The sequence below is a fragment of the Aspergillus glaucus genome (genome assembly GCF_001890805.1).
Source record: "Aspergillus glaucus CBS 516.65 unplaced genomic scaffold ASPGLscaffold_1, whole genome shotgun sequence".
Classification (NCBI taxonomy): domain Eukaryota; kingdom Fungi; phylum Ascomycota; class Eurotiomycetes; order Eurotiales; family Aspergillaceae; genus Aspergillus; species Aspergillus glaucus.
In genome coordinates this window covers 712,828-740,289 of record NW_019170453.1, presented here as the reverse complement: position 1 = coordinate 740,289, position 27,462 = coordinate 712,828, and the positions used below count along the sequence as shown (strand labels likewise).

The following is a 27,462-nucleotide window of genomic DNA, read 5'->3' as shown; positions in this document are numbered from 1 at the left end:
TACCTACTTTGTACATCACATGACCTGATCACGTGGTATAATCTACAATAAACAGTCCAGTATAGCAGGCAATTAATTCGATAAACCAAACCAACCGAGATAAATTATATATAAAACAGACAAAGGAGACTTCAACTCCGTACTCAAACTAATCAATAATCAAACAGACCAATCAATGCAAGCCATCAAGACAGGACACAATCACACAACCAACCCGACTTGCAATTTAGCGGACAAAACAGAATACGTAGAGAAAGGATCTCTCGGATGAGTTGGAGATCGGAACGGTTGATATTAGTGTAATCGAACAAAAAGGGCTTCTCGTGCAGTGCTGAGAAGGTAGATAGGTAGAGGTAACAGCCAAACGGTCGCGGACGCGCGATGGCCGGAAAGCCGGATTTCAGCTCAGATACGGTAAGCCGAATTAAGAGAAGCGCTGTGGTGGCCGAATCAAATCATGTCATGAATGACATGACTAGGTCCAACGCAGTGCCCGTAGCGCGACGACGGGGCCGCCGACCGGGTGTATCGTTTACTCCCTGCTCATCACCAGCCGCCTCGGATTCTGAGAGCTTCTGCTTCTTTGCTAGGTGTGCCTCATCTGGACTATTTTCGGTCGTAGAGAGTGTGCGTTTTCTCGGTGGACTTGGAGTTGGAGTATCATAGTCGAGAGGCTTATTTTGATTGTGCATTTCATGAGGAGGTGATGGGACAATATGATTGGGGTGAGAATCATCAAATTCGCGACCAGCTTGAGGGATTTCCTGCCTTTGTTTCTTGGGAGGTTCGGCATTCGCGCCGTTATTGCCAGCGTCGATAGCAGCGGCGATGCCCTTTCCGAATTTCAATTTAATCTTCATTGATTTCTTATCGGGTGATTCGGGTGCAGATCCTTCAGCCGGCGTTCCCGGCGCCGTAGCCCGACGACGTCGTCGCTGCTTGGGCTGAGGTTTGTAGTCCGAGCCATCTTCATTCTGTACCTGAGTACGGCGTCGTCTGCGGACCTTTTCGACCGGCTTAGACGTTTCCTTGGGACTGGCTGGTTTGGCATGGGGGGCATGTTGGGTAATCAGAGCACGGATATCTGCGGCCTGCATCGATCGGTCGACGACAAGACCGACCCGGCGCGCCTCCTCGCGGGCCAGGATTCTCTCCCTTACTTCGTCGACATTTTCGTAGTAAAAAGTAAGCTGGCTGTTTCGGGGGATGTTGCGCTCTCCGATGCGTGGAGGGAAACCGAAAATGCGGTCTTTGTCGACTTGGTCGCGAGACTTCAGCCGGATTGGCGGTTGTGGAATCTTTGAATCGCCATAGGTGTTGTTTGGGCGATACACTTCAGAGTCAGAAGGTACCATGAGGTATTCCTCTCCATGCTCGTTGACGAAGCCCGTGTGTTTCCAGCCTTTCTCGTCCTTCCACGGCTGCGAGATTTGCTTACTCTTCTTCGTAACACCTGGTTTATTTGTCGCTGCTGTCGCCGCCGCCGCCGCCGCAGCCTTGCCCTTACGTGTCGATGGCGGAGCGTTTTGTTGTTCTTTCTTGGCGTAATACTCCTTGCGTAACTGGGCGAGCTGGGTTTTGGCATCTGGGGTCGGTTTGAAACTTGGTGACACGGCTTCCATGGCTAGTTCAAACAATCGTTGGGCAACAAGCGCTAAATCAGGATGAACGGTCCCGTTCAGTTCACCAGATTGCGACTCGGCTCTGATGGAATTTCCTGTTTTTCGGCGGTATCGCTTTTCTGATTCGAAGGACTCCATTGCCCGCATCGTAGGCTTCCTGTTCCGGCGGGAGATACGCGCAGCTGCAGAGCTTTTCGGAGATGCTTGACCGTCCGTTTGACCGTCAACATAAACTTCCGTATCGTTATCGGATTGAGTACTGTCGGGAGACTGCAATGCGCTATCTGGCACTTCCGGTTCACGGGTTCCGTTCACATCCTGGGGAGCTCCATGTCTTCTAGTGGTAGATCGCAATGGAGTAGCATTGGTAGAATTTGCAACGTTTGCGACGTTTTCTTGATTCTTCCTTGCAGACTTGCGCTCGCGACGGGTGGGTGCCGTTACTGGAGTAGCAGGGGCTGTATTATTTTGCTCTTTGAGGGCCTTCTCGACGGTCTTCTGTCGGGGCCCACGAGCAGACATCTTGGAGAGTTTGGTGTTGGCTTCGGTTGCTGCATTTTTCGACTTGCGTCCTGGACGCGGGGTAGTAATTTGAGGCTGGTCAGGGATGTTTTCAACGCCTTCAGCTTTCTTGAGTTTAGCCGGCATGGACTTTCGCATTTTGCGGTTGCCTTCAGTGACGGAGGTTTCCAGAGCGGGTGCTTTGTTAGCATTGTCCTTCTTTGATTCAGTCACCTCTGTCTCAGTCACAGAATGACGCCCATTCTCAAGAAAGGCGTGTAAATTAGACTGTTTCGCAGACTGAGAATTGCGTTTGCCATTAGATGCCGGTGTAGCGGTCTCGGCCGTGTCGCCATTTGGAACTTCAGGCTTATGATTCCGCGCGTGATTTACGGCAACAAAGCCGGATGTTGTTACCTGAGGAGCGCTAAATGAGTCATTTTGATTTGGCGTCTCAGGGACATCCTGCGACATTTGCGAAGCCTTGTCGTCTCCGTCGACTGACTGTTGTGTCCTCCGGCGTTTGCCTGGCTTTTCAAAGGTTGTAGTGAGGGGTGTAGTGGGGAGAGATTGTGACTGAGATGTTTGAGACATGAAGGACTCGTTGGTATCAGGTTCTTGCGTCGCTATCCGGGAAGCACGCGAAAAACTACGTCGGAAATTCTGATAGGGTTAGCAATGATCTAAACGAAGGACCAAAATGCAGTGCCGCAAGTAGAGTAGAACAGCCAATCGAGAAAAATGGATATAATGAGGAAGGGAAATAGTAAAGCGAAGAATAGTATGAGGGTGAACCTACAGGTTGTTCCATGAAAACTGAGGCACCTTCCGGAGGAACAGACGCTCTGCCGACCACTGTCTATTTCGTTAGCATCCAGCCCTGCAAATAATGCGGACGCAGCAAACGCGATGCATATGCATATCCCCGTCGAGTAGGGTGTACGGTCCTAACCCTCGACCGGGAACCAACGACAGCCACATGGTCTTACTTTTTAATCCAGCCTATCCACGGCAATATCCTCCTTTTCTTTTGATATCCAATAACGCCAGAATATTGTTATCGCCTTGTGTTATTCGATTCGACTCGTTCAGCGCCAAGGTTAGGCAAACGGATAAGGAGTGTCACGCAGGGAGAATCGCTCGACTCGAATTTGATTTCGGGGGAATAATTATTTTGTAAAGGGCTTCTAAATCCAATAGAAAGCCATGTTAGTTGATCTGAATGAAAAGGAGTCGTCAAAGGACAGAATAAGCAATAACCGCAGCTCCGCCGGTAGCAACAAGGGCTCAGTGTACGCAGTCCGCCACCACCATCGCGACAACAACAATAACCCAACGTACCAGTGTAAAAAATAATATCCAAGTCACTCAATACGACACAAATAGTCGAAAAAACAACACGGAGTGAAATGTAGGGAGCGTCGGTGGAGTGGAGGGAGGGAGGAGTTAGGGAACGCAAAGTCGACTGTCGGCGGACGCAGGAGAGGCCTCGTCAGGGCCTAGCAGAACACCATATATGGCATGGTACGGGGGGAATAAAACACAGCGACCGAGATAAGCAGAAAAACAAAGCGAATAAAAGGAGTTTTTATGGTTTATTCTGGGGGGTGGGAGGCAGAGATGGGGTAGTAGGCTGGCAACAGGGCCCGTTGGAAGGAGAAGAAGCGCCGGCGGGCGTCTGGAGCAGCGCCGGATGGGCAATTAGGGCTTGCGCTGGCGGGCGGCTGGTCACGGGACTGCCGCTAGCCCCAAAACAGATAGCCCGCTTGAGCCTCCGCCTGCAGAACACGTTACTGTCCTCTATCCTCTACTGCTCCTGATATTGTATCTTGCTATATATCTTGCCAAAATGCAGCTCTGGCATTCTCTCCAGCTCTGTCTTCTCGCCGCTGCCATTCCGGCACGCGCTGCTTCAGCATGGGGCTACACTGATGCCACCGTGTCAGTTCAGACCAAGGGCGCCGGCGTCGGGTCGGGCTTTAAGCAGGAGTATGATGCTTTCCATAACCCTCTATTTCTATGATATGCTAATCAAGATATAGAATTCCCGATAACAAACCCCTCGTGGCCCCCGTCTCCCTCGGAAGCTTGGATACCCTCCGCGTGACGCTGACGGCCCAAGAAGGTCGATCTCCGAAGCGGGCGCATCAAGTCTTCCTCCTCATCAAAGACCCCGAAACTGGCTTGGATATCTCATACCCATTCAATGTGAAGGACAATGGCAAGTCGAGGGTAGATCTGGTGAGTGACCGACCGCGACAAGTGTTGCTCAATCTGCGCAGGAGCTGACGTGTACCGCTGGATAGACTCAAAAGGACCTCCCGATTCAATTCCTCTCCCTCCCCCAACCGGTCGACGCTCGTCTCCTCATCGGATCCTTTGGCGCCTCGGAAGCCTACAATGAGCCCGCGTTCCAACTGTCGATTACCCGCAACCCCGACGAACCAGTCCCGACGGTCGAGGTGTCGCGATACGGCAAGCTGCCCGAGATCCATCACATTTTCAAGGGGGACCCCAAGAACCCACCGATTGCTGTTACACTTGGTTTCCTGGCTATGACTCTGGCTGCTCTTCCGATTCTCGCGGGTGTGGTGAGTGCTGGACAATCGATTTTCCCCGGTCGGATTGATGCTAATTTGCTCCAGTGGTTTTTCCTTGGTGTTAACCTCAACCATCTCCATACCGCACTCAAGTCCGCTCCCGTTCCTCATGCTGTTTTCCTCGGATCGTTGGTCTCGATCGAAGGAATCTTCTTCCTGTACTATACCTCTTGGAACATCTTCCAGATGCTTCCTGCTGTTGCTGCGGCTGGCGCCGTTGCGTTCGTCAGTGGTAGTCGCGCATTGGGTGAGGTTCAGGGCCGACGACTTGCAGGTCTTCGGTAGATAGTACCTACTGGCCTAATGTTCGACGTTGTCCCACTCTACATGGTATGCCATGAACCTCTACGCAATCATGTGGATTAGCCTTTCAGCCTTTTAGCGAATGTAAAAGCATTTTCATGAATATATTATATTCTCTATACAATATCATAGTGTAGTCTTAGCAACCCTAACAAAACAAATCTGACGTCACCCGCAGCTTTCCAAATCGGGCTAGTCTGATTGGCGGGTCGCCGCCGAAGATTATCTCCGGCTCGAACAACTCCATCGAATCCTACTCTCGCTCCCAAGCAACCATACACAGCTATCTATTTCTTTTGCATGCTCACAATGGGCTCAGCATCGTCGAAGCCGGCCAGATCGGCAGCAAATGCAGTCTCCCGACGCCAGTATCCCAAGCAACCAACCGCCCCTCCGACAGCCGCTCCGAGCGCAGCAGCAAAAGCAGCTCAACCACAACCTAGAGCACAAGCACCTCCTCATCTTCAGAGAGAGCCCGAGCCGAGTCAAGGGCCTACATATCATCCGAAGGAACGGGCATCAGGTGCGAAGTCAAATGGTACGTGCAACTCGTCTGGGGACAACCATCCTTATGCCTATACAATTTCCCAATTCTGAGGACTATCTAGCTAACTCATTCAACACAGCAATCGACATCGACGGCCGCGACCCCGACTTCGCCGCCTCCCTCCGGCACATCGGCCCCGTAAACCCTGCGCCCACATTCTCCCCCTCCAGCACCTTCCAACCTCAACCCGGCACACAACCCATCCAAACCATCTTCCCCCAAGCATCCTCCAACCCAGCGCTCCTCGTATTCAGTGCACGCGAACAAATCGCCAAAGCTGCAGAAAAAGAAGCAGAGCAGGTCGGAAAGCCGAGTTTTGCGGGGAGGCAGTTTCTGGATGGGTTGACGATTAGGCAGGTGATTTCGATGCGGGATAGGCAGGGGTTGAGTGCGGAGGAGATTGAGGGGACGTTGAGGTTGAGGAAGGGAGTTGTGGAGAGGTTAGCGGGGAGGGGGATTGTTGGGGAGATTCTGTGATTTTTACATCTTTGGTGGTTTGTACGATATGTGTGTGAAGGGGGTTGGATAGCATTATGTACTCTACTCTGTATACCCATGAACAGGATTGAGCTTTTTTGTCTCTCTGGTGGACTGATGTAGCTGTCATGTCACTGCGTAGGTAATTTGAGATGTTTGCTACACATTTTGTTCGTATACAAAGAACTGCTCCAAAAACACAACATCATTTACCATGTACCAACCATGGCTAATCAAAATATCACACTGGACAACAATCTAGTTGCAAATTTCTCTGGCATCCCCAACTCCACTTGTATACTAAATCTCCTCTGGGGCAACTATCTTCTAACCATCTACGGGGTTCCTACTTTTGTCGACGTCAGCATCCCCATTCCTCTGAAAGAAAGGCTACTAATTCCAGCAGGGCGTGGCCTTTGTGATTCCCGATGAATCTACCAAAACAGCCTCATCCCTTCTCATGAGTGCCAATTCCGCCTTAGTCCCGTGCCCAAAACCTTCAACAGACTGCCATTTCTCAAATGGCCACCAAAGACCTCCACCCGAACACCTGCACATAAAAAGCGACAAAGTACTCGCAGTATGCATATACGGGAAGTCCAACGTCCTATGGGAACTCCCTTCGTCCGATCCAGATCCAGATACAAGAACCCCCGATATCTGGAGTGCCTCAGATCCTCGTCTCCCAGCATATATCCTAGGTCGTGGTGACTTTTATCCCATTCATTCCTATAGCACAAGTTGGCCATGAGCATCCGGGACGATTCACCTCTGGCAATCGACTGGTCATTGATTCAAAGCAGATAATGATATGATACTGCTCCAACCACAGGGAATCAGGGCTGTTCTATATTTTTGGCCAAGTACGCCTCGAAGGCAGAGAAAGTGGAAGGATGCATTTGAGAGACAGTTAAGAAATGGTTCCGGTTGTGAATATGCTCAATCATCACCATTCCCCAGATCCGGCTGATAGATGAAAGCGACTGGTCGACAATGGAGTTATTGTGTCTGTTGCTTGGTCTCTCACTATTGCAGAACAGAATGTCGATTGTTGCTGGAGGACTGTTCGACAGAATACCTTCTTCTCCCATATCCAGAACCTCCACAATGGCACTGTCATATTGCAGAATCTACGTGAACTAAGCGCGACGAACCGCGTTATGGCTGCGCTCAGAATTCCGACGGAATGATACCCGTTCTAACGACTTCAATCACCAGAGAAATAGTGGAGATATGCATACACACTATCGCGCAACATCTAGGATGCGTTTCAGCAATCGTGGACCAATGGCCCTTGATGAACTCGCACATTTTAGCCGAAATCCTGAGAAATATTATCTGTGGAGTTTATAAGACGGTCCCAAAGAACAAGTTCTGGATCATCGAAAGAAAATGCTATGCCAGCGGGCGGTTGGCGAGGAACAGACAAGTTTGGTGAACAAAATATGCCAAATATGACACGCAAGCGAGCTTCACGACTGTTAAGTTGACGTACAGAAACAAGTGCCATGGCGCTTCCCCACCGGTTACTGGCTAGGACGCTTCAAAGGCAGTCAAACAGAGGCTTCCTCACTACACTATCCGGGCAACGGTCAGCTAACTCAAATTAGCATAAGGCCAGACTGACAGGTGATCTGTACAAATATCTATCTATCTCAAATGATACACTAATGCTCTCCAGTCCTTGCTATCTTCCCAGTGGCAGCACATTTCATTTTGAAAGTTTACGAGAGCAACGCGTACACGCATCGGAAGTCGACCTAATTGACTTCAAATTAGCATTTGCGTATTCGAGCCCACGAAAGTGAATGGTATGCGTGGTGCAATCAAGGCTAAACTCCTAGCAGAGGACCTTACATTTAAGGTATCTATTATGTCCTCGCAAACTGTAGTTCCTTAGTGCCACTCCTTTCAAGAACCGTGCCGTCGATGTCTATCTGGCAATCCTCCACCAGCGCCACTTTAATACCTGATGACAGCATTGACAACGCTAAAACGAAGACCCTATCCACGAGCATGAACGCTATAGCCGCATCATCTCGCTCTCTGAAAAATGGCTACTCCATCTTCTATCTCCGTCGTCGTGGAGCGGGGTCGCGTTGACATCACATCCAGCCAATGTGGGAGAATTGTGCGACTTTTCATTACTACGTAGAGAAGACAGTATTTCTGTTCCATAGTCCTGCAGCTGTCTGAATAGAAGTTCAACCCATGGATAAGCGGCACAGTACAGAAGTACCAGAGTCAGGTGACAGTCCATCTTCAGAGCTCTGATCAAACTGTCCTCTCCTTTCTCGGAGAGAAAAAGAATAGCGGCTCAAAAACTGGGCATCAGCATGGCACCTACATTTGTCCTGAGAAACGTCAAGGACCGGGCTACAATGGAAGATGCTAACCTTGGAAAGGGCTTTCGTTAAATGCTCATGTCGGCTACTCCGTATAGTAGATTAATCGATCGGTGCAACAAGACAGACCTTTCAGGCCAGTAGCACTGGCGGGTGAGAAACATGGATTGCAGCCATTGGCGCAAAGTCTATTGAAGCCCGAAACAAGAGGGAAGCGATTATGGGTAGCGATGGGTACGTCCACCAGCTGCCCCAGTTAAATGAGTTTCATTCCTCAGGCCGTTGATAATGAGCTAACAACAATTGGACGCTGACAACGAGGAGGAAATCCAGTGTTATTGGAGGGGCGCAACGCGCTGCCTCAAACTTAGCCTCGACGCCTCTCTTGTTCCCCGCGAGGTGTTTGCTTCGACACTACAGCCCGGAAGTCAAATCTTTACGAACATCGGATTATATGGCTGATATAGGATATAATCAGTGCTACTACAAGACCCGAGACTATATCCATTGGTTAATGGATACTGTCGTCAAGGGGCGCATTGCAAATCCATTCATGAAGACGAGAAAAGACGCCAAGGTTGAAGATCCCAAGCAGAACAATCCCATTTGCGGCTACCATGCCGTCATGAAAAGGAGTGCAAATACCTCCATCCACCTGGAGAGAGGTGAAGAATCATTCCTACTATTGACAAGGACATGTATTCCTACACTGCCGTCATATTGGAACATAAACTGACCCTGTACAAAAGCTTCCAGAAAGGTGCCGTTGATAGTATGCCTCAATACAAAGCTTCTTACAAGTTCCCATACTCTCGTTGTGCAGGGAATACCGCTTGGTCGTAAACTGGCAGAGAGGAGCTAGATAGTGAGTACTACAGCATTGAGGGTACAGACTGGACGGAAGACTTCAGTTTAGTTCTGGTATTACTGAGCTGTCTGGTGTCTTGTTGCGGTGAGCAGTAATGAGACATGTCTGTTGAGGATATCGGATTTCCATCAGATCTTCCACGAACAACACACCAAGCATGTATATGATAGATCTGATGCAACGAGCGCCCTACGAATCCGACATTATTCCCAAGTTATCCTCAATACTTTTCAGCTGGTCAGCCTTGTTAACAATTCCGCCTGTTTATAAGCAACTTGATCAAAATGGATAAACAGAAACTAGGAAATCTGCCTCGACTGCTGTGCACGAAGGTCTTGTCGATGATCTGCGCGTTGCTCGCTTGCCTTGTGTAGCTGGGGATGATCAATGCCGGGGCGGTTCTTTCTGTGCAAAGATCGATGGCTTTGTCGTTGGATGACGACTGCATTCCCTTTAACTGGGGCAGTGAAAAGGAATGCTTATTTTGTAAAATCCTGCTTGGATTGGGAATCGAAATCGATGCTGTTTGTTACATCGCTTGACTCGGTCGGCGCTTATTCCTGTGTTATAAAAGGACTATGTAGTATATTGTCTGCGACTGATATGGTATGATGTTGGTATCGAAGAAGCATAACGTTCTGACTAATGAGTATAACCCGCACAGTCGCTGTCAATCGATGCAGGGTCTGCCACGCTGTTCGAATACGAGGTCAGTGCCGGGTCAGTGCCGGGTCAGTGCTGGCACTGTGCACAAGGCTCGGAGCAGGGGCCAGTACACTGCCACTCCGGACTCGTAGTGCACTTCAAATTGTACTCCGGGATAGAGTACTTGTATGGAGTAGGGGTACAGAGTAAGGGTAGGGATATCAGACATAAATATTGATCACACCATTAAGATAAACATGCCCCCTACTGCATCGGTAATGCTCCCGACGGAATACTCCGTCAGCCGAGACAATGTCGCAGAAAGCCAAGAATAAACCGAGGATGGCAGAGGCTGTTGGAATGTGACAGGAACGTGGTAAGCGAACATCCCCGCAAATGCTCGTATTCTTTAGTTCTTTGTACAGTGGAAGAACGACCTGCACATACCCAAAAAGGCAATTCGGGCAGAGGACGATGTCATGATTGGTCCGAGCGAGTTATTTCTGATGCCTGTTCTTGGCGTACTCCATAATTGAGACATAAAATAAGAATAAGTAATGGAGTGAATACATATTCTGTATTGGCTACGGAGTATTGACTACAATATGAGTCTCTGTACAGTACTTCTACACTATCAACAATACTCGACTGCCCCTAGATACTCCGTATAAAGATCGATCGACGGCGATCCGGGCAGTACGGAACGAACCTGTGATCATCATTCTTGTTGGTCCAAAATTACGAATTGAAGGTGTGACGCACGCAAGCCCCCTAATAAACAACAAGCATACCTGTACTGTAATAAGCATAACCCTCCGCATAACTGTATGTATCGTCCCTGAGACCCTTTTTTTAGCGCGCCTCAGCTGAGTCAGATGTCGCGTGAGAGATTCCTATTTAGGGATTACTTGCGTGTTGATTGGCGGAGAATATCTCCTTCGATATCACACAGTACATAGTAGAATGAGGACAAGAATGCAAAAAAAAAGAAGAAATAGAACAATAGAATAATAGAATAGATACTACTCTGTATGCAGAATGAATAGGAGACAGAGCATACATAGTACAAAGTACAGAGGATGGGATTGGACTGTAGATCATGTAAATACATGTACACAAGATGCAGATCAAAGGGTCTGGTAAGGCTGTGTTGGTTCGTATTGTCACACATTACGTCTCCTTCTGACAGATCGAGCCGCACTCTTTTTCCTCTCATCCTCTCTTCTCCTCTTCTTCTCCTACTTTCTCTCTCTGACTCTCTCCTCCATACTCCTCCCCAGTCTAAGATGATCCCGTCATGCTCCGCAAGTACCTGCCGTCCGTTCCTCCGCTACTTTTTGCCCTCGTCTTCGTGAACGTCCTCTCCTCCAAATCGCTACATCTCTTGCAACATGTCCAGTCACTTCCGGTGCTATACTTGGTGCTCTACTCGCCAACCCTGATTCTCTGGGATCTGTTTGTTATCTTCGTCTCTCGAGTGCTGCTGGTCTGGCCCGAGACTCGACTACGATGGATTCCATTTCTCTTTGGCGGCTTCATTGCGTACGTCACCCTTCCTCGGTGCTCTGTGCTACTCAAGATGCTAATAGCTTAGACTCCTCACGTGGTTTGCAGCCGCCGTCCAATTCGGCTTCTTCTTCGAAACCGGTGCCGAGGTGGAGTGGTCCGCGACCGATAGCTTTGTCCGGGATCCCGCGGCCATGAAGATTCTCATGAGTGGTATTTCCAGCGTCACAGCCGCTGGTACCGTCTTCTTCCTTGCATCGTTTGTTCTGAGTGGCCGGTTGTACTCGATCACCGGCCGCTGGCTCGATTCGCTGTGGGATCGGTGCTGGCAAGGCGTGAGAGAACCAAAGACCCTGCTTCCATTTGCTAAATCTCCAGCCGGTCGACGATGCGCGTTTCAATACCTCCTGCCACTCACGGCTCTCAGTGTCTCGTTGATATTCCTCGAAGCAACTCGCCCCTCCATCCCGTACGATCACCTTGCGCGAGCTCTGCCGTTGACCATGTTGGATGCTTTTCACAGACCTGTGCAGTTCATGGAAGGCTGCCGTCCACCACCCCTTCCCTTTCCTCTGCCACCACACGGGAAAGGAGGTCCTCCTCCACCTCCTCCTCATCATCACCATCATCCCTTTGACTGGGCGTTTGGAAAAGGACCTCCTCCGTTCCCTCCGCCGCCTCCGCCTCCACCGCCGTTGGGTGATTTTGGGGTTCAGCCTTCGTGGTTACCAGAGGATCCTCCGCCAGGTTTCAGCCGTTGGCAACCAGCACGGGTGCGCGAGGAGGAACACGGTGATCAGCCGCTCAAGTGTCCAAGTGGACCGTTCCAATACTACAATCCACGATCTGATCCTCTGAAGATTTCCAACTTTGATGATGACATCATGGGACCCTTGCAGCAGGTCTTCAAGGACAACCCAGTCGAAATCAATCACGTGGTTCTGTTAACGCTGGAGAGTGGTCGAAAGGAGGTCTTCCCTATGCAGTCCGGCACGCCCATGTACGATTATCTCGTGGAATCGCATGAGGAGAAAGAACGAAAAGATGCAATCGATAAACTTTCAAAGATGACTCCTGTCGCACAGATGCTCACAGGTGAATATGCATTGAACAGCGAAGGAAAAGTCAACGACTTTAGCAACCACAAGTGGCATGACAAGTCGGAACCGGGCATGGGTGGTCTCAACGTCAAGGGTGGGTTGACTGCGAGTTCGTTGACTCTGAAGAGTATTTTGGGTAGTCACTGCGGTGTGAGCCCGCTTCCAGTCGATTTATTGGAAGAAATCAACCTCGAGTTCTACCAACCCTGTCTTCCACAAATCTTTGAGCTCTTCAACCGACACAAGTCAAACGAGTCTTCTGAGTCGAAGGATGGCGGATTCCAGGGAGACCAATGGAAGTCTGTTTATATGCAGTCTAGCACGGTTTCATACGACAGACAGGACAAGTTGAACGAGGCCATAGGTTTCAACTATTCGATCTCCAGGGAGTCCTTAAGAGATCCTGATTCAAAACATTGGCCACCGGCGACAGGCGAAATCAATTACTTTGGGTATGTTTTTTTTTTGCCCTATCTCCGTCCACTTGTCTAACGATGATTTAGGTATGCGGAATCCGAAACCAGGCCGTATCTCCGGGATTTGATCTTCGATGCTGCTGAGAACAAAACTCGTCTGTTCCTGTCGCACCTGACCAGTTCGACGCATCATCCATGGCGCACGCCGAAATCCTTCCACACCGAACAGTACACCGGAGATCAAGGCAGCGTCGACCATGACTCGATGAATGACTATTTGAATACCGTTCGTTATGTGGATGACTGGTTGGGTGAGATTCTGGGTCTGTTGGATGAGGCTGGAATCGCGAATTCCACCCTGGTGGTGATTATCGGTGATCAGTATGTCTTTTCTTCTCGCTACCCTGTTCGTGACTCAAGTTAATCGATTACAGCGGACAAGCCTTTTCGGAAGATGCCAAGGTCACCGGTACCTTTGAAAACGGCCATATCAGCAATTTCCATGTGCCGATTGTATTCCGACACCCTCACCTGCCTCACATTGACATTTCCGCCAACGCGACATCTCTTGCCATTCTCCCCACGATCTTGGATCTCCTCGTTCAGAGCCAGTCTCTGAATGAAAAGGATTCCGCAATCGCATCGTCCCTATTCCCTGAATACCAAGGTCAATCACTACTCCGACCATTCCACAACGAGCGCCCCGGCGACGGCCTAGCCGTATGGAACTTCGCTCTGATCAACGGTGGAGGTTCGATGCTAGCCATCACATCCGCAAACTCACCCTATCGTTTGATTCTACCACTAAAAGAAGAATTCAACTACCGATTCACACATCTCGGGAAAGACCCCGGGGAACTCAAACCACTGGAAGGATGGTCCATGCCACGGTTAGTGGATCGAGTGCGCAAAGACCATGGTGAAGAGGCCGCAACCTGGCTTATGGATGCGGAGAGAGTTGGTCGCTGGTGGGTTGCTGAACAGAAGCGGATCTGGGATTATCGCAGGGAGTAATGGCCTTTTTCTTTTTTTTTTTTTTTGGTTGTTTTGGGTTTGTTCGATTTTGGGCTTGTTCAAACTGGGTGATGTACAGTAGTATCATGCATTTACGGCGTTGTATAGAGATGATTAATGAATCTTTGGCGATGACCCGCTTGGTCGTTTATCTTGGTCTGTACAAGTAACTAGCCATAGCAGGGAAAGTCAACTGACCTCGTGTTCAACCTAAATCAGTACAAATGCATGGATGTCATATCATGTGCATCGTCTAGCCAACCTTGTCTCGTACAACACAAAAATTATACATATTAAACCAACTAACCAGAGAAGTACAGAGTACAGAGTGCACAAGAACAAACCACACCCCTCCAAATCAACCCTACCACGCCGCATGCCCCCCATCAACCCTCAAATCACTCCCCGTCATAAACCCACTTGCCTCACTCAACAAAAACACAGCAGCCCCCCGATACTCCTCGGGCCTCGACAACCGTCCCAACATATTCTGTCTCGGCCACTCACTCGCTCTCTCGGGATACTCCTCAAACAAATCAGTCATCATGGATGTCAGAATGTACCCGGGGGACAGCGAATTAACCCGGATATTGTACGGACCCCATTCCATGGCTAGGTTGCGGGTTAGTTGCAGGACGGCGGCTTTGCTGGCGTTGTAGGCGGGGCAGGACAGGTCCTTTTTATCACCTTGTTAGCAGGATGATCGTTTAAGGAGAGGGATGTGTAGACGTACCCTGTTAGCAACCGTCCCACTCATACTCGCAATCAACACAATACTCCCACCCATCCCGAAGCGAATCATCTGCCTCGCCACCGCCTGCGCAGTCATAAAAACCCCCGTCACATTAATCTCCAGCAACCGGCTCGCGTCGGCGGCCGTGTACTCCAGCGCGGGGGTTTCCTGCTGTACGCCGGCCGCGGCAATAAGCCCGTCAAGTCGGCCGTGCGTGTTTGCGATATCCTCGATTACCCGATTGAGGAGCGTCGTGTCACGCACGTCGATGCGACGGTAGTGCAGGGTTGTAGAGAGGTCGGTCTTGGCGCGGCTCTGCACTGTGTAGAAATGCGGGTCCTGTTTTATATCACCCGGTTAGAACATGGTTAGATAAATGTTACGCAGACTTGGGTCTGGGGATGGGAAGAAAGGGAGAGGTACAGGTTCTTCTAGACGATCGAGGGCGTAGACGGTGGCGCCGGCTTCGAGGAGGGCTTCTGCTTGGGTGAGGCCTAGGCCGCGGGCTGCGCCGGAGATGCAGATGATCTTGCCGGCGAGGTTAAATTCTGGGAGGCGGGTTTTTGTGCCGAGGGTTATGTTCTCAGGGATGGGTTGGGGGTGGGGTTGGGTTTGGGTTTGGGTTGGGAGGGTTTTGGTGGTGGTGGAGAGGATCATTGTGTAGGTATGGTGTAGTTGTAGCTGTCGTATAGGTAACTAGATTGATAAATATCAAAAGACTTGTTTGTCTGTAGAGCTGGACTGGAGTCTAGAGTAGAGATACACTGACAGAGGAATGACTCCTTAATATACTACGCCAAAACTCATGTACCCATCCGGTGACATCCATCCAAGACGAATGCCCATATTCATGCTCATGCTCACATGAACATCCCATAGCGGACATCCGTCAGCGAGGGAAGAGAATATCTGTGCACATCTGAACCCCTTCCCATATGTACGGCGGTCCAGCCAGGTCCATAGACCGAAATGTCACTCAAGTTTGTACAGGACATAGTGACAGACAGACAGGGTGAGAAAAGGCATGTGCATACATGCATGCATGAAGATCTGGATGCTTCCATGCACTGCACTGCAGCACATGAATATAGACTCGGATACCTATAGCAAGTTGAACTTTTACACTGTAGTATAGTCAGGAAACGCTCTTCGGGCATGCCGACGGTTATCCAAATCAGGGAAACCGGGGTCACGGGACGGTTGCTTTGATGTTGACTTTATCATTCTGGAACATTCGCGTGGAGCTCATTGTGCGATTTTGGTGGGTTGTGCTATAATTGAATTGGGCTGGAGATTATGGTTACTGTGCTGTGCATAGTCTGGGGTCTGGGGTAGTTGGTCATGTGAACTGGTTATTGGATTCCGGATCATCCGTAGGTGGATTTTGTAGATGGAGTTGAGTTGATTAATACGTAGGCTTTACGATGAAGAAATGAGTTATGTGAGATATTGCATTGCTGTCGAATTGACAATTGTACAAGAAAGATGCTCAAGAAAAGAAAAAAAAAAACCCCAATCCAAACTCCAAGCCCACAAATCAAACCAAATCAAGGTCTAAAAACAAAGCTATACATATCCAGGTATCATCCATATCATCCAATCCAATCAATCAGTCAATCAATCAATTCGCACCGGCTATCGGCTCAGGGATTACGAAATAAGCTTGGCTGGGTCAGTGGGCTGGACATCCCTCTTGTTCTTGCTCATGCTCTTGTTCTTGCACACCCGGCCAGAAGGCGTGGCGCTGGCGCTGGGCGTGGGAGTGGTCTTGGGGGGCTGGGTGGTTTTCGGGGGTTGAGTGGTCTTGGAGGGTGCAGAAGTCTTGCTGGGAGCTGGGTTTGCGCTGGAGGGTTTGGTGCTGGGCTTGTTGTCGTTCTTGTGGTTGTCCTTGTTGTTGTGGCTGCTGTGGCTGCTGTGGCTCCTGCTGCCGCCGTGGCTCCTGCTCTTGTGCTTGTCGATGCTGCGGGCTTCGACAATGTTGTCGTTGTCTTCATCCTCGTCGGCCTCATCATCTTCAGCATCACGAGCGGTATTCTGGTGCTCATCCGTCTCGTCGTCGTCGGCATCAGCCTCGTCGGCCTCCTCATCGGCCTCATCATCTTCAACATCACGAGCGGCATTCTGGTGCTCGTCCGTCTCGTCATCGTCGGCATCAGCCTCGTCGGCCTCCTCATCGGCCTCATCGTCATCGGCCTCATCATCTTCAACATCACGAGCGGCATTCTGGTGCTCGTCCGTCTCGTCATCGTCGGCATCATCATCGTCGGCCTCATCAGCCTCATCATCTTCAGCGTCACGAGCGACATTCCGGTGCTGATCCGTCTTGTCGTCGGTCTCCTCCACACCGGCCTCGTCATCATCGTCTTCAACATCCCGAGCAGCGATGGCCTCATCATTCTGCTTCTCCTTGTCGACATCTTCGACATCAACCACATCGCGACCCTGAATCCCCTCGGTCCTCCAATCATATTCTGGGACGGGAATGGTGGTGATTCCATTGAAGGCGGGGTTTGCCCGTGCGTTGATTGTATTACATTCGTTGCCGGTGCCTGTGGTTGTTAGTGGATGGGTTAAGGTGTGTGGAAAGGGTTAAGTACATGGCTTGATGCCCTGGTTGAGGCCTGGGTCGAGGGGAGCGCCGAGGGCGATGCTGGCGATGAGGAGTTGGATGGTTGTGTAGCGCATGGTAAAGATGATAGTTGGTTAGGTAGATTGGTTGGAATAGAGAAGAGTCTGGATGACTGTGTTTGATTGTTGATAATGATTCGAATGAGCAGGATAAACGGCCATATTTATGTCTTCTGGCTTCCATACTTCAACGTGAAGTCTACTGAATATGCCTTGATCAAGCATTCTTCCTGGCCCTAACCGCCGCTGTCAACCTGGCCCCAACTAGATAGAGTACGGAGTGCAGCGATCATTGGAGGCGATATGCCTTGCGGTGGGGCGGGCTGTGGTGACGATCGCGGGAAGTGGGCTTTCTATACTGGGGATGTTGATGGAGCTTGCAGTGTACCCAGGTGTATGTACCTGAGCTACACTCCCTTTTGCTTGTTAAATATATCATCTGAAGTGAAATATATAGGATGTTGCGGGTGCCTGTTGTGTGTTACGATGTCTGGTACGGTGTCTGGCGCGGTTCCTGGTTTACGTGCCTGAGGCTTGCGTAAGGGCCTTTCTATACCACCGCTATGCTCGATTTGGCCAGTGATATTCCGTATTCTATACTACGAGTATATAGTCAAGTGCTATGTACATTAAAATATCAAATAATCTTAGATCCAATGCCTTCTCTATAGTTACGGGTTGCTGAGGCATTCAAATGGCCCCAAGGCATGTTGAGGCATTGCGGGATCGGCATCAGCCTTGAATCGCCCCCTATATACAGGGTATAACGAGCATAAAAATATATATGGGGCCAAAATGCTGATAGGGTAAGGTCGAATAGACAGAATAGCATTGTATCTTAGTAACTTGCGTGGCATAAACACGATGTCGGAAACTCCGCCCACGTCGCTTGTCGCGATGCCATGCAGTCAGTAATTGTGCTTGTTTTATCGCGAGTGGATGGAGAGAGCAAGCATCAGAGTATGTTGCGATGACTAGCTCTATGTTAGTACAGAGTACAGAGCACAAAATACATGTTGGGTAGGAATAAGCCCTAGGTGTATGTGCATACAATGGCCAAATATATATCCAACACAACACTATCTATATACACTCTGACCACGTCAAAGGCCATCCCAGCAGTAGTATAAACAAATTATATGATCAGGGCATGGATATATGCTTGAATATATTTTCATAAGTATTTTCATGACCAGAGGTGAATCATGAATGGCGACCCTGTTGGTACCTGATAACTAGTTATGTACATAGTTAGTTACGCGACGTGTGCATGCCTCAGGCAATGAACCATGTGAATTACTAACTATCAGGCAATTCGTACTCGTACCGTCGGACCCGTCGGACATCCATGCCGGATATATTACCCCCATACGCTATTGACATGGCATGAACCATTGGACCAACTGAAACGGTCAAAATCCCGGTGCCTAACTGCAGTCAGCTACAGCCACGGACAGAATTTTCAGCTGTACGAAGTACGGTGTACGGTGTGCCTGTACGGAGTACGGAGTATACGGAGAAAAACACGGTGCATAGACGTGGCAGTGCATAGGTACAGTACTCCGAGTTGTCATGTTGGCACCCAGCGTACAGATGCATTTGTACTCTATTCTACTGTTCAGTGTACAAGTAGAAGCAAACAAAACAATTCAATTCAATTCAATGTTCTTTACGCCTTTTATGCCTTTATGTACGGGATTTCGATCGACAGGGTTATCCCAATACGGCAATCGGAAACACCGGAGCAGAGAATCCGTGCTTACATCATGGATCCCATGCTCCTGAATTTCGGTACGCGTGATGATTGGCTGAAAATTAAAATCAACAGGCACCGTAGCCAATCACATGTGTTTCCAGCCTCGGCCACTCTGCAGCTGAATAAAACAGGGAGCCTCAGAAACCAGGCAGGATCAGGATCTCACTTCCTGGCGAGAGATACAAATACAACATACCCGCATCATCCCGTATGCTTCAATGATCATCGGTTTCTAGACAACGGCTTGATAACGTATTATCATTGACAGTGGGGAAGTACTTCATAGTACTACTACTGTTACCATGAAGTCCACTTCCGTGGTGCTTGCTCTGGCCGCCACCCTGCCCGGTATGTCTGACCATCTCTGGCCAGGAACTGGGTTACACAATGCTAACTGTACAGGCGCAACGGCTGCTCCCGAGCCCGCGGTTGCCCAGGACTTTCGAATCTCCAGCCACGTTCGTCGGTCGCTCCCCAATGCCCCCGATGGCTATGTCCCCTCGTCGGTGGAATGCCCGTCCAGCCGTCCGACGGTACGTATGGCAGAGAAGATCTCCAAGAATGAATCTTCGTGGTTAGATACCCGCCGTGACAAGGCCACCTCCGCCTTGAAGGATTTCTTCGGTCACGTTTCCATCGACAACTTCGACGCTGCTGGGTACATCGACCGGGTTAAGAGCAACTCGTCGAATGTGCCCAACATCGGTATTGCGGTATCTGGTGGTGGTTACCGTGCTATGCTGAACAGTGCCGGTGCTATCAAGGCGTTTGATAGTCGGACGGACAACTCTACTGCCTCGGGGCAGTTGGGTGGGCTGCTGCAGTCGTCGACTTACTTTGCTGGTCTGAGTGGTGGTGGCTGGTTGGTTGGCTCGATTTACATCAACAACTTTACCAGTGTTTCGGATCTGCAGACGCACGAGGATGGTGCTGTTTGGCAGCTTGAAAACTCCATTCTGGAGGGCCCTGACACCGGTGGTATTCAGCTTTTCGACTCGGTTGGCTACTGGAAAGATATTCATAATGAGGTTTCGGATAAGTCAGATGCTGGCTTCCCGACTTCGATTACGGACTACTGGTAGGTACGCTTCCTTGGCTTTCAATTCTAAATGCTAACAAACTAGGGGCCGTGCTTTGTCCTACCAGTTTGTCAACGACACCAAAGGAGGCCCAAGCCAGACTTGGTCGTCTATCGCCTTGACCGATGACTTCCAGGACGGTAACATGCCTTTGCCCATCCTGGTGGCTGATGGTCGTAACCCGGGCGAATTGCTCGTCAGCAGCAACGCAACCGTGTTTGAAATTAACCCCTGGGAATTCGGATCCTTTGACCCCACTGTCTTTGGTTTCGTCCCTACCGAGTACCTGGGATCTCGTTTCGTGGGCGGAAGCTTGCCCGACAACGAGACCTGCGTTCGCGGTTTTGACAATGGCGGTTTCATAATGGGTACCTCGTCCAGTTTGTTCAACCAGTTCTTCCTGAATGTCAACAGCACTGCGTTGCCCGACTGGCTCAAGAGTATCTTCACCGGTATCCTTGGTGACATTGGTGAGGACTCTGATGATATCGCCGTCTACTCCCCCAATCCCTTCTACGGATGGCGCAACAATTCCTCTCCGTACTCCAGCTACAAGGAGCTCGACATCGTGGACGGTGGAGAGGATCTCCAGAACATCCCTCTGCACCCGCTGATCCAGCCTGAGCGCCACGTCGATGTCATCTTCGCTGTCGACTCCTCTGCTGACACGGACTACTCGTGGCCCAACGGTACCGCGCTCGTTGCCACCTACGAGCGTACCCAGAACTCCACCGGTATCGCCAACGGCACTGCCTTCCCGGCCGTCCCGGACACCAACACCTTCGTCAACAAGGGCTTCAACCAGCGACCCACCTTCTTCGGCTGCAACGCCACCAACGCTACCAGCAGCTCCGGCGACGTCGCTCCCTTGATCGTCTATCTCCCCAACGCACCCTACATCCTGTACTCCAACGTGTCCACCTTCGAGTACCCCTCGTACAACGACACCTACCGTGACCTCCTCATCCTCAACGGCCAGGACATCGTGACGCAGGGTAACAGCACCGTAGACTCGAACTGGTCGACCTGCGTGGGTTGTGCTATCCTGAGCCGTTCTCTTCAACGCACCAACACCGACATTCCCCAGGCCTGCACCCAGTGCTTCCAGGACTACTGTTGGGATGGTAGCCTCAACAGCACTGCTCCGGCTCCGTATGAGCCTACCACCGAGTTCAAGGAGGTTAGCGCCGATAAGAGCGCTGCGTCGATTGCGATGCCTACGCTGTTCTCGGTTGTGGTGTCTGCTGGTGCTGCTTTGTTGTTGATGTAGGCTTGTAGCCTGGATCTTCTTTTTACTTCTACTTTTGAATTTTGGATTTTGGATTTTGATACTAGTTGGATAATACCATTTTACTCGTTATTGGAGGATCAAACAATGAACTACTCTGTACTTGAACTAAACTAACCATGTACTCTGTACCGTTGCAGTATTTTTTTTTGCACACTGTAGACTGCACGTGACCATCACCACAGCAACGACAGCTGACTACCCAAACAAGCAACCCGCGGCTCCGCCTCGCCCGCTGACCTCCACGACAATCATCCAATCCACGCCATTTCTTTGTGCGCCGATTCTGTCTTTAAGAGACTCATACTAACCAGCAGATACCTCCAGCACGCGTTTTATACTCGATAGATCTATATTCGACGAGTTTGACGCGCTCACCATGACCACGGCGATTTGTCAACAATAGATTCAACTGTTTGTTGCTCCCCCACCGCAGCACGACGCGCTGAATCCACGCACGAGACGAATTCGGCAGGACCTGATACCATATCCACGACAAACGGCTAGGAAATAAAGACGATAACAAGAAAATGGCTCGCGCGGCTGTCATCCCCCAATCACCCCCTAAACGGGGTCGCCCCGCGTCGTCCACCAGCACCGCGAGAGGTCGTTCCTCCGTTGCAACAGCGACCACGGCAGCAGCTAGAGCGAAAGCGAGACCTGCCCCTGCGAAACCCGCGACCAAAAGGACTGCGCGTGCTGATACGGATGACGATGACGACGAGATCGCGATGGAGAATAAAGAGAAGAAGACGACTGCTAGAGGGAGGGCCAAAAATACGACATCATCATCGACGACAACGGCATCGAATACGGTACGCGGAAGGAAACCGGCTAGAACTGTGAACCCGCGGGAGGAGAGCGATGATGATGATGAACTTGCGCAGATGGATGTTCCGAAGAAGCGCGTTGGACGGCCGAAAAAGGAGACTACTACTACTGCGAAACCAGCAGAGCCGGCGGCTAGACCGAGGGGCCGACCGAAGGGTACTACGAATGCTAAGACGACGACGACGGCACGGTCCCGCAGGACTGAGGAGGAGTCGAAGCCTAGGGATATTGCGATTACTTCGGCTGCGCTGAGGTCGAATATTCTCAAGGGGCCTGCGAAGAAGAAAACGGTTACGTTCCAGGATGTTACTGATTCAGAGGAGGAAGAGGAAGAGTCTGCTCCGGCTCCTAGACGGCGAAGGGCAACCCCTGCTAAGCGCGGTATGGGTGCTAAACCTGCTCGCAAACCTGCTGCTACCGGCACGGCGACTGGTCGTGTTCACAAACCCGCTGCGAAGACAGCCACGAAGCCGAAGCCTCTTTCGCCGAGGAAGGCGAATCAAGTCGCCAAGTCGATTTCGTCGTATGTTAGCTCGGATGGTGAAGATGATGAACTTGCTGGTGGAAAGGATCAGATTAAATTACATGTCAACTCGCCTACGAAACACGGATCAGAGAAAACCGGACTTAGTTCCCCGGTTAAGCGCATTAACCTTACTCCTCGCCATAAGTCTGTTGATGAGAATGGGAAGCCTGTTCGCCGGTCTATCGATTTCAACGATGTTATTAGCATGTCCAGTCCCACGCGGGAACCATCCCCTTCGCCTTTCCATTACACACTCAGAGAGACTCCCAGGAGAGTAGGTCTTGCTGTCGCAGAAGAACACACCGGCCCAATTGCCCAGCCGGATTTTGGCCGCTCCCAAAATTCCCCGCTCAAGGCATCTCCCAAGAAAGGCCTCCTAGAAACCCCAAGAGGAGGCAGCGGCTTCGCCTTCAACAACGACATGAAAGCCTCCTTCCAACCAAACTTCACCCCCGGGCAAAACTCCCCCCTCAAAGCCTCCCCTAAAAAGGGCCACTTCAATGAAACCCCCAAAGCCAGCAGCATGGCTCCCTGGGACGGCACGAAGCCACTGTCCCAGCCGAACTTCACACCTGGACAGAACTCGCCGCTAAAGGCTTCCGCAAGGAAGGGGAAATTGGCAGCGTCGTTCTCGGAGAGTGCAATGAAGGCATCGTCGACGCCGTCGTTTAACGCGAGGATTTCGCTGCTACAGAGTCCCGCGAAGAGAGTTGTTTCGCCATTTAAGGGGTTTACGCCGAAGAGGTCTTCGTTGTTTGCGCCGAGGGAGGTTGAGAGTACTACGCCTCGTGATGAGGTTGAGCATGATGTGCAGACTGCTTCTACGCCGCAGATGGAGGAACCGCTTAGGCTTGGAGAATTGGATGGGGGTGTGCATGAGAACCAAGAGCAGGATGAGTCTGCGGATGAGTTGGGCGATGAATATGACCATGATGTAAATGATCATGATTCTCAGGCTACCATCGAGGAAGAGATGGATGAGGGCCAAGAGCCCGGGCATGATGAGCAGCCTGGTGATGAATTGGCACATGAAGCCGATGATCACTTGCAGGCTCCGTCTGAACCCCAATCGCACTTCGCGATCGATGACGAGATGGACGAAGAGCAGGACCAGGACAACGAAGAATCTGCTCATGAACCGGAGCATGAAACTGAAGAATACGTCCATGAACCAGAGACTCAACACCACGCCGAAGCCGACGAGGAAATGGATGAAGGGCCTGAGTTTGATGCTGAGCCTGAGACCCGTGATGACGGAGACGACGCGGACTATCCCCAGGAAGACGCTGCACCTACCTACGAGGACCTTGAGCGAGAGGTTGCCGACGAACCCTCGCTAGACCTTGGTGAAGAGCTCGCGGAGACGTTCGCTGAGACGTACACCGAGGATGACTACGAAGTCCCTGCTGCACATCCCAAGGAGCATGACTATGAAAATGCCACTGAAGATCTAGAGCACCACCAAGAGGACCAGAACGACGACGCAGATGAAGCCGACCAACTTGCTGAATCTGTGCTGTTAGATTTCCAGAATCTTACTGAGGAACACGAAGAACCTGAAGAGCAAGAGAATGGATTTGTCGATGATAGAATCGCTGCGCTGGAAACAGAGGTTGAAGCTGAGATGCACGAGGTGGATTTTGGTCCGGTTTCCGATCGGGAAGAGGGCAGTGAGCAAGAAATTGACGACCACGAGGCTCAGATGCGCGAGGCGGATTTTGGTCCGGTGTCGGATCAAGAGGGCAGTGAGGAAGAGAGTGACGATGATGAGCCAGAAGTGCCTGCTCAGCAGGATGTCCCCGAAGAACCGGAAGAGGACCAGGACCAAGAGATTGACGACGAGCCAGAGGTTTCGGCCCAGCAGGATGCTCCCGAAGAACCAGAACTACCCGTTCAGCACCATGTCCCCGAAGAACCGGAAGAGCCCGTTGCCGAGGAACATCAGGCCATTGAATCGGAACCCGAAGATCTCAACGCTGAAGATGACATGGAAAGCAACGACGATTTTGAAGCCGACGATGATATCCAGGAAGTTCCCGTCCACGAAGACGTCCAAGAAGACGAAGACGAAGAGAGCGAAGAGGAAGTCGATGATGAAGAGGATTGGGACGTCGACGGGACTACGCTGGTTGTCTTTGATGAGGAGCAGATGTACATGGAGGGTGCGAGGCCTTCGCCTCGTCGTGTTTCGCCTCGTCGTATGTCGCCTCGACGTATCTCACCTCGCCGGCTTTCTCCTCAACGGCCTTCACCCCGTCGTGTCTCTCCTCGTCGTGCTTCACTTCGTGCTCCGCCTCGCCGTCTCTCTCGCCAGAGCATTCAAGTCGAGCGTGAACCCAGTCATGAGCCCAGCCCTGAACATGTCGAAGCTCCTTCACCGACTCCTGCTCCAGTTGTCGACAATCAGTACCGCGATGACGCGGATCAGACGGACTCCGACGAAGACGCATCCAACATCCAGGAGGCTGCGCAGAATAAAACCAGCACCCCCGAACCCAACGTCCCCACCCTAAACCCCCGCTCCAGCATCCACCGCTCAATCTTCGACAATGCCCCGCGCTTCACACCACTAGCCAACCAATTCAGCCAGTGGCAGGCTGGCACTCCCCAAGAGCAAGAGCAAGAAGCAAGCAGATCTAGTCGCCCACGACGGGGCATTTTCTCTATCGGTGGTGCTCCCAGGAGACCTTCGGGGAGGATTTCTGTTGGTTCGGATGTTTCGTATCCTGATCTTGGGCGGTCGCTTGGGTCGAGGAAGTCGTCTTTGGGGAATGTTACTGGCCAGGGGGATGTTGGGGATGAGGAGGAGGAGGAGGAGGAGGAGGAGGAGGAGGAGGATATGGAGCCCGCTGTTGAGGAAGAGGCAGAGGCAGAACTGGAACCAGAACTGGAACATGCTCACGGGGTAGAGCAGGAGCCAGAACCTGAGTCGGTGCAGGAACCGGAACAAGTTCCCGAGGCAGAGCCAGAGACTCTTGAAGATGATGCTGCCAAGGCCGATGAACCACAACACCCTGTAACTGAGATCTATACTGATCCAGAACCCGAGGCGGAGGCGATCGACGAACGTGGAGAAGATCTCCCTCAGCATGCCAGCAGTCCCGCACCCGCACCCGCACCCGTCCCCGACCAATGGGACGATGATAAGGAAAACGAAAATGAAAACCTCCCTGCACCTGGGCCAGTGACACCTATGAAAAATATCAAAGAAAAGATCAGCCCCATGCACACCGTCCACACAGTGTCCAAGGTCCCACTCAAGCCCGAGGGCCATATCTCGCCGCTGAAGATGCCCCTATCTCTTAAACGACGTCGCTCATTGTCGAACACATCGCCAACTCGTGCCTCGCCACGACTGCGCAAGTCGGCTCTTTTTGCTCCTGCTCTCGCTGCCCAGGAAGAGAGTGTGTCTGAGTTTTCGCCGAGAAAGGCGCCTAGGCTTATGGAACATGACAGTCCCGCACAGCGAGCAAGTGAGTATAGAGCGCGAAGTGTGGAGAGAAGACAGAGCCGGGCTAGCATTGGCAGCAAGGCGCCGTCTCAATGGCCCAGTCCTGTGAAATCTCGCCGGACGAGCGAATTCAGTGCGCGCAGCGCGGACCGCCGCCAAAGCAGACCAAGCACCAAGCTTCCATCCCGCTCGCCCAGCCCCGTCAAATCCCCCCGCAAGAGCATCGGTACCAATGGCGCCCTAACCGGCGCCATCGTCTACGTCGACGTGCACACAACCGAAGGCGAAGACGCAAGCGGCATCTTCATCGAACTCCTCCAACAAATGGGCGCCCGCTGCGTCAAGAACTGGGCCTGGAACCCGCGCGCAAGCCTCCTCCCCGAATCTGCCGCAGAGCAACACAAAGACGGAAGAGTAGGCATTACGCACGTCATCTACAAAGATGGCGGCGTCCGCACACTCGAAAAAGTCCGCCACGCCGCTGGTCTCGTCAAATGCGTCGGCGTCGGCTGGGTCCTTGACTGCGAGCGCGAAAACAAATGGCTCGATGAGACCGAGTACACTGTCGACAGCACCATGATCCCTCGTGGCGGCGCCAAGCGCCGAAAGTCCATGGAGCCGAGGGCATTGAGTAACGTCAACGGAACTCTCGTCTCCTCTGCCGCAGCCGCTCGACGCAAATCGGCCATCACACCCTCATCCAGCGAAGAACCACGCACACCAACCACAACCCGGACAAAGAAATTCGATACTCCATCCGCCAGGGATAGAATCTACCAAACGCCCAAAACACCGGGTACGGGGTATGGATTCCGGTTTAATATGGATGATTATGTGGGCATGTCGCCTGCGACACCGTTCTATCTGTCGCGCGCGAAGTTGGTGCAGCAGACTTGTCCGCCGAAGCAGACGAGGCAGGGATTGTTCCAGACTGGGGATGATGCTGGGTTGGGCGATGGTGAGGACTCGGAGAGCTCGAGGAGGTTGAAGATGAGGTTGGAGGCTGCTAGGAGGAAGAGTTTGGCTGTTAAGCCTTGATGGGCTTCGGTTGACTAGCATTGGTTTGGTTGTTCTTGAACTGTACATACCCATTTGCAACATTGTGGATATTGCCTTGGAGTTTTGGGATTGGGAGAATTGATTTTGGAATTGATTGACTTTGTCGTCGCAACCGCCGTAGAAACCGCCGTGTCTGGGAGGACAGGTTGGTTCAGTAGATAGGATGC

General features: G+C 51.3%; 8 protein-coding genes across 8 annotated transcripts; 6 read left to right on the top strand and 2 right to left on the bottom strand.

The window, feature by feature from the left end:
* Positions 1-109: 109 nt before the first annotated feature.
* Positions 110-3,264, bottom strand: ASPGLDRAFT_217075 (putative GPI-anchored cell surface glycoprotein). Its single transcript, XM_022543120.1, has 3 exons — positions 3,113-3,264; positions 2,923-2,978; positions 110-2,786 (listed from the first exon to the last, which is right to left on the bottom strand). Coding segments are annotated over exons 1-3 (2,388 nt in total). The 5' UTR covers positions 3,114-3,264; the 3' UTR covers positions 110-455.
* Positions 3,265-3,915: 651 nt separating this feature from the next.
* Positions 3,916-5,131, top strand: ASPGLDRAFT_41181 (putative oligosaccharyltransferase subunit ribophorin II). Its single transcript, XM_022545358.1, has 4 exons — positions 3,916-4,112; positions 4,166-4,364; positions 4,430-4,714; positions 4,769-5,131. Exons 1-4 carry the CDS (start codon positions 3,973-3,975, stop codon positions 5,006-5,008), a joined length of 864 nt encoding a protein of 287 aa, XP_022405892.1. The 5' UTR covers positions 3,916-3,972; the 3' UTR covers positions 5,009-5,131.
* A 204-nt stretch (positions 5,132-5,335) lies between these two features.
* On the top strand, positions 5,336-6,050 carry ASPGLDRAFT_114685 (uncharacterized protein; the record flags this gene model as incomplete). Its single annotated transcript, XM_022539628.1, has 2 exons — positions 5,336-5,564; positions 5,653-6,050. The coding sequence occupies 2 exons, from the start codon at positions 5,336-5,338 to the stop codon at positions 6,048-6,050; spliced, it is 627 nt and encodes a 208-aa protein (XP_022405891.1).
* Positions 6,051-10,951: 4,901 nt separating this feature from the next.
* On the top strand, positions 10,952-13,949 carry ASPGLDRAFT_41174 (uncharacterized protein). The gene is made up of 4 exons (XM_022545357.1): positions 10,952-11,450; positions 11,503-12,966; positions 13,018-13,311; positions 13,365-13,949. Exons 1-4 carry the CDS (start codon positions 11,206-11,208, stop codon positions 13,942-13,944), a joined length of 2,583 nt encoding a protein of 860 aa, XP_022405890.1. The 5' UTR covers positions 10,952-11,205; the 3' UTR covers positions 13,945-13,949.
* Positions 13,950-14,171: 222 nt separating this feature from the next.
* Positions 14,172-15,441, bottom strand: ASPGLDRAFT_41172 (putative short chain dehydrogenase). Its single transcript, XM_022545356.1, has 3 exons — positions 15,101-15,441; positions 14,678-15,016; positions 14,172-14,620 (listed from the first exon to the last, which is right to left on the bottom strand). Exons 1-3 carry the CDS (start codon positions 15,332-15,334, stop codon positions 14,309-14,311), a joined length of 885 nt encoding a protein of 294 aa, XP_022405889.1. The 5' UTR covers positions 15,335-15,441; the 3' UTR covers positions 14,172-14,308.
* Positions 15,442-16,079: 638 nt separating this feature from the next.
* ASPGLDRAFT_216245 (uncharacterized protein) lies at positions 16,080-17,518 on the top strand. Its single transcript, XM_022543115.1, has 4 exons — positions 16,080-16,962; positions 17,021-17,076; positions 17,139-17,204; positions 17,253-17,518. Exons 1-4 carry the CDS (start codon positions 16,163-16,165, stop codon positions 17,426-17,428), a joined length of 1,098 nt encoding a protein of 365 aa, XP_022405888.1. The 5' UTR covers positions 16,080-16,162; the 3' UTR covers positions 17,429-17,518.
* A 1,741-nt stretch (positions 17,519-19,259) lies between these two features.
* ASPGLDRAFT_161393 (lysophospholipase family protein) lies at positions 19,260-21,566 on the top strand. Its single transcript, XM_022542479.1, has 3 exons — positions 19,260-19,409; positions 19,464-20,139; positions 20,186-21,566. The coding sequence occupies exons 1-3, from the start codon at positions 19,364-19,366 to the stop codon at positions 21,408-21,410; spliced, it is 1,947 nt and encodes a 648-aa protein (XP_022405887.1). The 5' UTR covers positions 19,260-19,363; the 3' UTR covers positions 21,411-21,566.
* Positions 21,567-21,683: 117 nt separating this feature from the next.
* ASPGLDRAFT_78439 (uncharacterized protein) lies at positions 21,684-27,413 on the top strand. Its single transcript, XM_022549962.1, has one exon. The coding sequence runs from the start codon at positions 21,959-21,961 to the stop codon at positions 27,272-27,274; it is 5,316 nt and encodes a 1,771-aa protein (XP_022405886.1). The 5' UTR covers positions 21,684-21,958; the 3' UTR covers positions 27,275-27,413.
* Positions 27,414-27,462: the final 49 nt, after the last annotated feature.